This window comes from Apodemus sylvaticus, chromosome 3 (genome assembly GCF_947179515.1).
Source record: "Apodemus sylvaticus chromosome 3, mApoSyl1.1, whole genome shotgun sequence".
NCBI classification, from domain to species: domain Eukaryota; kingdom Metazoa; phylum Chordata; class Mammalia; order Rodentia; family Muridae; genus Apodemus; species Apodemus sylvaticus.
Genome location: NC_067474.1, coordinates 96,335,177 through 96,347,266, shown reverse-complemented (window position 1 = coordinate 96,347,266; position 12,090 = coordinate 96,335,177). Strand labels below are relative to the sequence as shown.

Here is a 12,090-nt window from a genome sequence, read left to right as displayed (position 1 = left end):
ACTGTTTAAAACAGTGGGCTTCTATAATCACATAAAACCAAACATGGTTCTTTGTTTTGTTTGTCTGTTTACATTTAACTATTGGGTGATATGTACGTGAGGTCAAGAGACAACTGGCACGAGTCGGTTGTCTCCTTCCCCCATGTAGGGTCTAGGAACCTCCTTATATGAGGCACACCTTGCTTTTTATTTGATGAGTATATTGTTTATCACAATATACTAGCTGAGAGACTTTCAGTACATACTATGGGCTAATATAGCTCTTTTTATCTTATTTGACTATCACTAAATCATATTAAGCACAATCAGATAACCTTTAACCCTTAAAGTAGTAAGTTTCCATTCTTCAAATAAAACAGTGTCAAGAGGGCTGACTCCTGCCAGTCTTGGAGCGTATTACTTATCACAATCTGGTCTGAGCTGCCAATCCAATTCAGCAGCAGAACTAAGCAAACTCGCCCAGATGTTCTTTCTCCACGCTGCATCCCTACAGCTTGAATGGACTTATTCCAAAAGCTCCATCGTAGTTATGAAAGTCTATGTCAGTGGGTGCTCAAAGTCTGAACAAGACAGCTGAGACTACTATACTCTTTTCTCCTCAAATACATTTAGCTTAGGAGGCTATAGGTGAACTAAAGGGAGTAAGTCGAGGAAAACTTTCCGTATGCTAAATAATATAAATATTACCAAATAAACAGCAAGAAGACTGGGGCAGAACTCTTGCCCAAATATCTATCACTTAGCCACTGCTCCCTGGTGGCCCATATAGGACTGTGTCCTAGACATGTGTAGCCTGCTTCAAAATATCAACAAATCTTGTAAGTAGAAAGTGATGATGATTTTTCCAGATTTCATCATCTGGTAATTCCTATTATTGAACAACTTTATATGTAACCAATACGATGATAATCCATCTTGCAAAGCTGATACTGAGTTTGTGATTAATCATCACAAACGGATTAATTCTTTAATGACTGTTCAATAGTCTACTTTATTTGGTTATATTTTAAAGGCTAATTTATTATACATTTATTAACATTTAACCACAATACTGTTCCCTCACCTGGAGGAGGAAAAACAGTCACTAAACTTTAAGCCATTTCATTTTTTTGTTTTGTTTTTCAGATAAAGTTTCACTGTATAGCCCTGACTGCCCTTGACTGCACTATGTAGACCAGGCTACCCTTACACTAACAGAGATCCACTTGCCTCTACCGCCTGAGGGTTGCTATCAAAAGCATGCAACGCCACAGCCAGTAAACTGAAGTTCTCAGGCTGATGAGAGGGCTCAGGAGGTAACGGTGCTTGCCCCCAAATGTGACACCATGAGTGAGTGAGACCCCTGGGGGTCACTTTAAAAGGAGAGAACTTATTCCAAAAAGTTGTCCTCGGACCTCCATATGTGTGCTACAATGCACGCACACATGTATGCACAGAGGTTAGTTACTTATAAATGAAAAAAGAGGGAAAAGATCTCCGAGTTATTTTTACTATAAAAATAATAGCTCCTAAGAGTCAACATAACCAGGTGTATTAAAGACAGAAGCACCATATATCATACCATTTAACCAGAGTCATATACTAAAGTCATGACTACAAAAATCTATTCTTTATTATCTTTGTTCAAGTCAATTATCTTAGACAGTATTACTTAGTCTGCCCATTACTGTGGACTCTTGTACACATGTATATATGTACATAAATATGTGTGTACATATACATGCATATTTCTGTGTGAGGTGTGTGTATGGAGGCATACATGAATGCACATGCAAGTACACATGTGAACATGTATGTATATAGAAGCAAGAAGATGATCTTTGGTGCCATTTCTTGGGAGCCATCCACCTTGTTTGCTGAAACAGAACCTCCCACTGGGACACAGCTCGCTGATTCTTAGGCTGCTTGGCCACTGAGTCCCAGGGACCCACCTGTGTCTGTCTGTGGTTGAAAACAAGTGTGTGTGAACCACAGTCACGTCTGGCTTTTTATGGTTCTGGGCTGAAACTCATTTCCTCATGTATTCATGAGGAAGTATTTCATTTACTATCTCTCTAGCAGCACTTCAAGGTGTGTGTGTGTGTGTGTGTGTGTGAGAGAGAGAGAGAGAGAGAGAGAGAGAGAGAGAGAGAGTTTTCATGGGAAGTCTATACATGTGTGTGCAAAGATACACATGTATGCATATGGGCACACATGTGGAGGCCAGAGGTCAACTCTGACCATTGTTCCTCAGGTCTGTCTGTCTTTGTCTGTCTGTCTCTCTCTCTCCCTCCCTCCTTCCCTCCCTCCTTGGTTTTTTCAAGGTATTGTTTTTCTGTATAGCACTGACTGTTAAGGAATTCACTCTGTAGACCAGGCTGGTCTCAAGCTCACCAAGATCCTCCTGCCTTTGCCTCCCAGGTGCTGCAATTAAAGGTGTGCAGCAGCACTGCCCGGTCTCTGTGCCTCTCTTTTAAGACAGGGTCTCTTATTGGCCTGGCACCCAACAATTAAGCTAGGCTGACTACACAGATGTGGAAGGCACGAAGCTCCTGTGATCACCCTGACCCTGACCCTGACCCTGACCCTGACCCTGACACCCTGGGGTATATACCTGTTTTCTACTGGAAAAGCTAGGAGCGGGTATAGTTGATATCCTGGAGACCTGTCCTATCTGTAGGTCCAGGCCATACCTGATTCCCCAGACCATTATGTTTATCTTCCACACTCTTCCTGACTAGATCTCTATCTTAAGCATTGCTTTTCAGAACCCATCCTTAGGGGAGATGTCACATGTATTCTATAGCTTGGTGATTTCTACAATGACCACACCATACCAGATCCTCCCTAGGCTCTTAAGCTCCAGAGAACATTGTTATGGAAGAGATCATGTGCAGTTTCCAAAAGAATTTCGATAGTCATGCCTTAAGCTTTATTGTGATAGCATCACCTGGAAACTTTTATCCAAAGTTGTACTGAACTTAATATGTATAAAATAAGCTGTCCCATGTCAGACTCTAGGAGTCTGAACCAGCATCAGCCAAATCTTGCTGAGCGGGATTTGCTTTTGCCTTGTGCAGATTGTTATTTTGCAGGCCCTGGTGTTTGCAGAGACCCCTCAGACAGTGAGCCAAGAGATTTTCCTGCCTCTGCCTCCCTCATGCTAAGATTAAAAGTGCAAGCCTCCAAGCACAGCTTTTTTCCATGGGTCCAGGGGATCAAAGTCAGGTCCTCTATGTCCCCAACCAATACTGGCAAGACGGTTCAACAGGGAAAGGTACTTGCCTCCAAGCCTGATAACCTGAATTTAACCCCACATAGTAGGAGAGAACTATCTTAAAAGTCACACACACACATACACACACACACACACACACACACACACACATACACACACACGCGCGCGCGCATGCACACACACACACACACACACACGCACACGCACACAAACATGCATGTATGCATATACACATATATAAACATACACACAGACCAACATAAATGTAACTCAATAAAACACTTGGAAGACACCAAATTTCCTACTCAGCAAGGACAGAATAACAAAGTGGACTTACTCACCTTATAAAACAGTTCAGTGGCCAAGCAGTGGTGGCCCATGCCTTTAATCCCAGCACTTGGGAGGCAGAGGCAGGCAGATTTCTGAGTTCGAGGTAAGCCTGTTTTACAGAGTGAGTTCCAGGACAGCCAGGCCTACATAGAGAAACCCTGTCTCAAAAAAAAAAAAAAAAGAAAGAAAGAAAGGAAGGAAGGAAGGAAGGAAGGAAGGAAGGAAGGAAGGAAGGAAGGAAGGAAGGAAGGAAGGAAAAAACAAAAACAAAAAAATGTGTAGATCACAGCTTCTACTTAGTGTGGTACTAGTAATTTAACTTCTTTCTAAACTGCTTTTACATTTGCTGTCAAGCCTAGGAAACTAAGTTTGATCCCAGGACCCTAAGGTAGAGGGAGAAAAAACTACTGTCATTGTCCTCTGCCCCACATGTACACCATGGTGGGTGTGTGTGTGTACATGTGGGGCAGAGGACAATGACAGTAGTTTTTGACACACACACACACATACACAGAGACATATAAATAAATAATAAACAGATAAGTATGTGTCACTGGAATCTTTAGCTGCCTTTACCTTTTCTTCAGTGAATGCAATGTTTTACAAATTTTTAATGTATTTCTAACTTCAAAATCCATTAGGAACATAACGTAGTGTGTTTAAATGTATACTTACAAATATGACATACATCAAGTCCTTTGTCATTTGCCTCTTTATACTTGGCAAGCAACATGTGAACATTAAAGACAGATGCAGGAAGGCTTAACAAGGTGGACTTACAAGGCTGCACTCATCATGGGCACTAGGACAGTGAAGGACACTCCCCCTTCCCCCTCGCTCTCCCCTCCCTCCCCCTCCCTTTCCTTCCCCTTCCCCCCTCCCCTTCCCTTCTCCTTCCCTCCCCCCTCCCTTCCCCTTCCTCCCCTCCCCTTCCCCCTTACCCTCCCCCACCCCTCCCCCTTCCCTCTCCCCTCAGGTCTCCCCCCTCCCTCTCCCCCCCAGAGGGGCAGGCCTTTGTTCCGAAGGCTCCTACCTGACAGGCTAACAGAAGCAATGCAGCTTTCATTTGCAGGCGCCTCCCTTCCCTTCTCTCAGATTGGGTTTGCAACTTCTCTTGTCTCTTTTTTATTGAGTTAAGATTTATTTCCCATGATAATAAACTCTCCTTATTACAACAAGGTTTACAAAAGCCACAGATATTCCTTTTTCCAGTTCATTTTTCCCTTGGTTCAACAATATCTAGCACCACATTTGTAAAATTGAACAGGGAGTTTTTTTTTTTTAATCTAAGAAACTATTGATCAATCTGTACTACAATTGCAAAGCCATGCAATGGTATAACATTTTATAAACATATTATGTTACATATATAAATGTGTACACAAATACTTTTTTGCCCAGGCACATAAGATATTACCTTCATACAACACAACTATTAGAAAATAGTCACAAAATAATAATTAATTTAACTTAGAAGATTCACCAAAACTTAAACCTTTTACTAAGCTAAGTAGCCATTATATTAGATGCTTTAACTGAATATTGTTGGTATTAAAAAAAACTTTTTGTTAAATTAAACTTCTTCATGATCAGATATTTTGCTATAATTCTATTAAAATACCACTTATAATTATCTAAGAAACTAAAATTCTTGGTAATGGTCTACAAAATTGAACATAAAAGTAGCCAACCATGTTCTGTAGAAATTTAATTTCTTAATCATTATGTCACCATCGAGTCAGACAGCTAAATATATTCATTTCAAAATAAAACAAAGCTTACAGGTATCCACACACAAAAAATAACAGATAAGCAGATGACACCTGATCTACTTTTTATAAATAGAATAAAATAAAAACTGGGGCAAGTGAGGTGGGCCCCCAGGTAGAGAGGCAGGTCACCAGGTCACAGGCCAAGTCATAGGCCACAGGCCAGTTCAGTCCCCAGAACCCTCGTGGTGGAAGGAAAGAGTTGTCTCCTGCAGGTGCCCTCTGACCCTCGAGTGCATGCTGTGCAGGTTAGGTACACACATGCACATACCACAGAAAGGAGTGAGTGTAAGGTTAGGTATACACATGCACACACCACAGGGATAAGTGACTGTAAAGGTTAGGTACACACATGCACACACCACAGGGATGAGTGAGTGCAAAGGTTAGGTACATACATGCACACACCACAGGGATGAGTGAGTGTAAAGGTTAGGTACACACATGCACACACCACAGTGATGAGTGAGTGTAAAGGTTAGGTACACACATGCATGTACCACAGGAAGGAGTGAGTGTAAAGGTCAGGTACACACATGCACACACCACAGGGATGAGTGAGTGTAAAGGTTAGGTACACACATGCACACACCACAGGGATGAGTGAGTGTAAAGGTCAGGTACACACATGCACACACCACAGGGATGAGTGAGTGTAAAGGTTAGGTACACACATGCACGTACCACAGGAAGGAGTGTAAAGGTCAGGTACACACATGCACACACCACAGGGATGAGTGAGTGTAAAGGTTAGGTACACACATGCACACACCACAGGGATGAGTGAGTGTAAAAGAGAAACAAGGTATTCCTAGATGACCACACTGCCCTGAGAGCCTGGGGGACTAAAGCTCTTGAAGTGGATTTCCAGGGAAGCTCTATGCAGGATAACACAGCCCTTCCCTCTGCTTCCTGCCTGCTCATCCTGCCGTGGTGAACTGTACCCCAAGCCCTAACCCCAAAGAAAGAGTCCCTCCCTAGAGTGACTTCATTTATGTATTTTATTTATAGAAAAAAAACCTATGCCACAAAACCGAGAATAATCATATATCAGTCCTAAATTAGCTGGCAGCTCTTCTAGAGGACCTGGATCCAATTCCTAGTATCTTTGTGGCAGCTCACAATAGTCTGTGACTTCAGTTCCTGGGAATCTGAGGCCCTCCTGTGGCCTCTGCAGATACCAGGCACATGTTTGGTACATAAATATACATGAGAGCAAAACAACCAGGCATACATAAATGAAATACATATATATAATTTACCTTTTAATAAATTAAAAAATAAAATTTGCCTGAAATAATTTTAGACTTTTAGTATTAGTCAATAGATAGCAGAGCAGTTAAATACTTTACAGAGAAAGAAATCAATATAGAACTAGCCATAGATAGGTCTTAAAGTTTAAAGATATTAAACTTTTTCTCCAATAAGTCAAAATTGGCATACTTAAAATTAGCAACAAAGCTGGCCGGCAGTAGCATATACCTTTAATCCCAGCACTCGAGGAGCCAGAGGCAGGTGAATGTCTTAAGTTTGAGGCCAGCCTGGTCTACATAGTGAATTCCAACACAGTCGGGGCTACATAGAGAAACCCTATCTCAAAAACAAAACAAAACAAAAAATAACAACAGGGTTAGTAAGAACTTAGTAGGTAAAGGCTCTTGCTGCCAAGAATAGTGAATGACCTGTGTTTAAGCCCAAGGACACACGTGGTAGAAAGAGAGAACAATCTTACAAGTTGGCATCTGACCTCTATGCATGCTGCATGCACGTTCCGGAACAAACATGAATAAAGGTAGGTCTGGAGAGATGGCTCAGTGGCTAAAACTACTTGTGGCTCTTGCAGAGGACTCAGAACCCACTGGGGCTCACAGACATCAGTAACTCCAGTTCCAGGGGAACTAAGACCCACTTTTGACCTCCAAGAGTATCAGGCATGCATGTGGTGCACAAAGATAGGTATACATGGTCATACACATAAAATAAAAATAAATAATATCCTAGCACTTGGGAGGCAGAGGCAGGTGGATTTCTGAGTTCAAGGCCAGCCTGGTCTACAGAGTGAGTTCCACGACAGCCAGGGCTACACAGAGATACCCTGCCTCGAAAATAAATAAATGAATAAATAAATAAATAAATAAATAAATAAATAAATAAATAATATATTAAGTATTTAATTAATTGATTAAATGAACAACAAAAAGAAGCTCACTACTATCTAATGCTGTTTCACAACTGTAAAGTAAACAAAATATTTTTAAAGTGATTCCAGGTTTTGATAGATTCCTAAGTGGCATCGAAGTGATTTAATTCTAATATTCAAAGTACTAACTATAAAACTATACTTGGGTTTTTGTTTGCTCGTTTGTTTGTCTGCTTTGGTTTTTTTCTTTCAAGACAGGATTTCTCTGTGTAGCCTTGCTATCCTGGAACTCTATTACCACCCTTTTCAATAAGTCATGTAAAACCATATAGTGTTTTAAAATTATAAAAATATCATTATCTAAAAAGATATTCAACACAAGTATAACAATAACTTTAAAGTATTACTTAGAATAGAACCTAATTCTTTTTTATTGACAGTAAGAGTCTTCCCTCATACTATACTGATTGTTTTAAACACTTGCTTCAACCATATAAAAATTACTCCACTTTTAGTAAACAGATAACTACATCTTTGCAAAGTTCATGCTTCACACTACCACAGAGAATTCCTAGATAGTCCACATGTAGTTTCCCCATGGTACATATCTTTTATTAGTATTGTACAAATAACTCACTCTGAAACTGGAAAATTGGACTAGACATATTTATCCAAAAAGAGACATAGAAACCACCAATAAGTAAATGGTATGATATTTGACCTCACACTAAATGAAATGGCATTTCACACTTACTGTGGTGTTTATCACTTTAAAGACTGGTGAAAATGTGGGGAAACCCAACAGCCAATGCACTGTTGTTAGGAACATAAAACAGTACACAGCAGGAAGTTACTGTGGTGTCTTAATTAGGGTTTATTGCTGTGAAGAGACACCATGACCAAGGCAATTCTTATGAAGTAAAACATTTAGTTGGGGCTGGCTTCCAGTTTCAGAGGTTCAGTTCATTGTCATCATGGAGAGGGGCGTGGCAGCAAGCAGGCAGACATGGTGCTGGAAAAGGAGCTGAGAGTTCTACATCTTGATCTGCAGGGAGCCAGAAGGAGACTGTTCTGCAGGCAGCCACTAGGTGTAGCTTGAGCACTGAGATCACAAAGCCCACGCCCACAGTGACACACTTCCTCCAAGGCTATATCTACTCCTAATAGTGCACTCCCATGGGCCAGGCATATTCAAACCACCACACACGATCTGGTGTTTTTAGCTAGAATTCTTTAGGTGAAAAGAACCAAAAGAATGCATGTATATCATAAAAGGGCTTTTGGATTGATTTAAACATTGGAGCCAGATAATCACGGCCATCTACACACTGGGGAGGCAGAAAACTGCAACCTCAGCACCCCCAACCCAGTGCAGTGTGAGGTAAGTGGACCACAGAAGTGACAGACACAGACACTCAGAAAAGGAAGGAGCTTGAAGTTTCAGGTGCTGTCTTTCTTGGAAGTCCCTTCCCTAGCTGCCTGCCATTTTAAGGTCATTCGTTCAGGGCAGGTTCCTTCCCCCAGTCTTTACCCATGTGCCAATCCTCTCTTGAAATGTTCCCACAAGTACACAATTGCAATTCACAGTCCTAGGTACTCCTTAACCCAGTCAAGTCAATGACTAAGCACAGTTATCATATACCCAAAACTCCATCCACAGGTATGTAGGTATGTATACATACATACAAACATACATACATACATACATACATACATACATACATACATACATACCTGTGGTAGTTTGAATAGGAATGGCCCCCATAGACTCATGTGTTTGAATGTCTGACCCATAGAAAGGGGTACTATTAGAAGATGTGACCTTGCTCTAGTAGATGTGGCCTTGTTGGAGGAAGTTTGTCACTGTGGAGGTGAGCTCTAAGATCTCATATGCTTAAGCTAGGCCTAGTGTGGCAATCTCCTGCTGTCTGAGATCAAGACATAGAACTCTCAGTTCCTTCTCCAGCACCATGTCTGCCTGCATGCTGCCACACTCCTCTCCATGATGATAATGAACTGAACCTCTGAAACTGTTGGCCAGCCCCAATTAAATGTTTTCCTTTATACAAGTTGTGGTCATGGTGTCTCTTCACAGCGATAAAATGCAAATTAAGACAACATCCAAGATCTCTGATAATATAGCCTCATAAAATTTAGACACAACTGTTTATTACAACATTGTTACTATTAGAAAAAAATGTGAAAATAATACAAATATCCATCAACTAACATATACAACAAAGCTATGTATAAAAAAATAGCATTCAGTCATAAGAAGAAATAGAATAATAATATAAACTATAACATGTCTAAACCCTGTACACATTATGCTAGGTGAAAAAGTCAATCACAAAGACCAAATATTGCAACTGCACATGCAAGACCCATCTCAAGGAGATAAGTGTATGAGGAAAGGAAGATTAGTAGTTGCTTATGCCCCAAAGATTGATTAATAGAACGGTGATGTCTAATGAGGATCAAGTTTCTCCCTGGGGTGTGTGAAAACACAGTTGACTGTGACAAATGGACAGTGTTGTAAATACTACCCAACTAGTAACTCGTACACTTCAAATGGGTACATTTACCATATGCAAATTAAATCTCCAAACTGTTAATCAACAATATAAAAAGTCAGAGCTCTATGCATCTACCCCTACCACAAACAAATGCCCCTTCCTAACTGTCACACACACACACACACACACACACACACACACACACACACACACGACAGTCATCCTCTGGAGAAGAAACCTAACCCAGAGGTAAGACAAAGAACTCCACAGGAAAGGAAAGAAATGCACAGTCTTGAGTCAGAGGTGAGCGTGCAGAGTGGGACACCACGCTGAATTCCTCTTGCATTTTATAACAACCATACTAGAAATCAATAGATGGCTCTTGGAAGAAATTCTAGAAATGCAAAGGTCTATCAACTGCAGCATTTGAAAATCTCCAAATAAAACTTGTGTTGCATCTCTATATCCTTACAGTAAAATTCCCAAAAACCCAGGCACTTCTACTCAAGGGGCTGCCTGATCTTTCCACCCAGATATTTAACAGGCATGTCAAACTTAACCTCTCCCATTCAGTAAATGGAAACGCCAGTTGTCTATTTGTTTAAGTCAAAATCTTTAACATTGATGGCAGGGTCTGTTGCACATACTTGTAATCTTGAAACGCAGGAGAACGCGGTAAGAGGATTGTCATGAGTTCAAGACCAGTGGGCTTCATGGTAAGTTCTAAGCCAGCATGGTTTAGAGTATAAAATCCTGTATCTATAGATAGATAGATAGATAGATAGATAGATAGATAGATAGATAGATAGATAGATAGATAGGTGGATGGACAGAATAGACAGACAGATCCCTAGAGCACAATGGATGGAAAGAGAGAACTAACTCCCTCCAAGTTGACCTCTGACTCTCTCTCTCTCTCTCTCTCTCTCTCACACACACACACACACACAGAGAGAGAGAGAGAGAGAGAGAGAGAGCCCAAATAAGTAAATAAATAAATGTAAAAATTTAATGAACATTTTAGAGGGAAATGAAAAATACTTTATTGGGATATAAAGTTTTTCAAAGAAGCCAAATATACAATCGATAGGTTTCCTTTTTGAATTTTTTAATTCTCCTTAATAAGTGGTCCTGACTTCCAGTGTCCGTTGGTCTGAAGTCACTGCATGAATGCCCACAGCTTTATATAGATTGGTAAGCCATACCTCAAACTCTTTCCTCAGGCGCTCTTCCCTTTGGGTGCTGAACTCAAGCTCGCTCGTCTGGCGCCGGAGAAGGTCGGAGCAGTCCATGTGCTCTGCTTCTAACTGTTCCACTTTCTTCTGCATATTTTGCACAGCACTATCTTGCTCCTAGAAAATAATTCACTTTGATTCAGCAGTTTGTAAGCTATTGATAACTAAGAGTTACTGTACAGAAAGCGCTGAGTAAAATCTGGGCCAATTATAACAGTGGGTTATCCTGTAGAGGCAGGAGACAGTTACATCTTCTTCACACTGTCTCAGGATGTACATGTGACTTCTGTAATTAGTAAGTCTGATTGATAAACACTGTAACTAATGTTATGTATGGGACATTAGAACATTGCACTAGCTCAAATGACCTCTGAGGGTATGTGCAACAGCGTTGTCGTTCAACTGTCACATACACTTTATCCTGTCATTAATATATGTGAGGATTTAGGAAGAATATGTCCCTTTGTGTGGTAAGAGCTGATTAGCTTGAACACTTACTAGACCTTTGAGAGGCATTAACGTGAGCACATAGTACCTAACTGTTGCCTAGTGCTCTTAGCATCAGAACCACTAGATGGCTGTGTTTCATTTCCTCCTCAGGTTTCAAAAGGTTTTCAAAGAAAATAGCTGAAGCTTCTCTATTTAAATAGATTTATATCTTTTTCCAATTAAACTTAAAAATCATGTCTAGATTGGAATGTAAAACAAAATTCACAGATAGATAGATAGATAGATAGATAGATAGATAGATAGATAGATAGATAGATGAATGACAGATTGATTGATTGATTGATTATAGGTATTTTCCACAATACCTAATCTAAAATAATCTATGATCATCATTCTCACCTCAAGCCTTTAAAAGGTCCCTCTTCCCCATCCC

General features: G+C 40.5%; 1 protein-coding gene across 1 annotated transcript in view; it reads right to left on the bottom strand.

Annotated features, from left to right (window-relative positions):
- The window catches only part of Ccdc171 (coiled-coil domain containing 171), a 338,028-nt gene that overhangs the window by 283,390 nt on the left and 42,548 nt on the right, over positions 1 to 12,090 (bottom strand). The window contains exon 7 of the mRNA XM_052176698.1: positions 11,178 to 11,324. Coding sequence (XP_052032658.1) covers positions 11,178 to 11,324 — 147 coding nt within the window. The remainder of the gene's footprint in view (positions 1 to 11,177; positions 11,325 to 12,090) is intronic.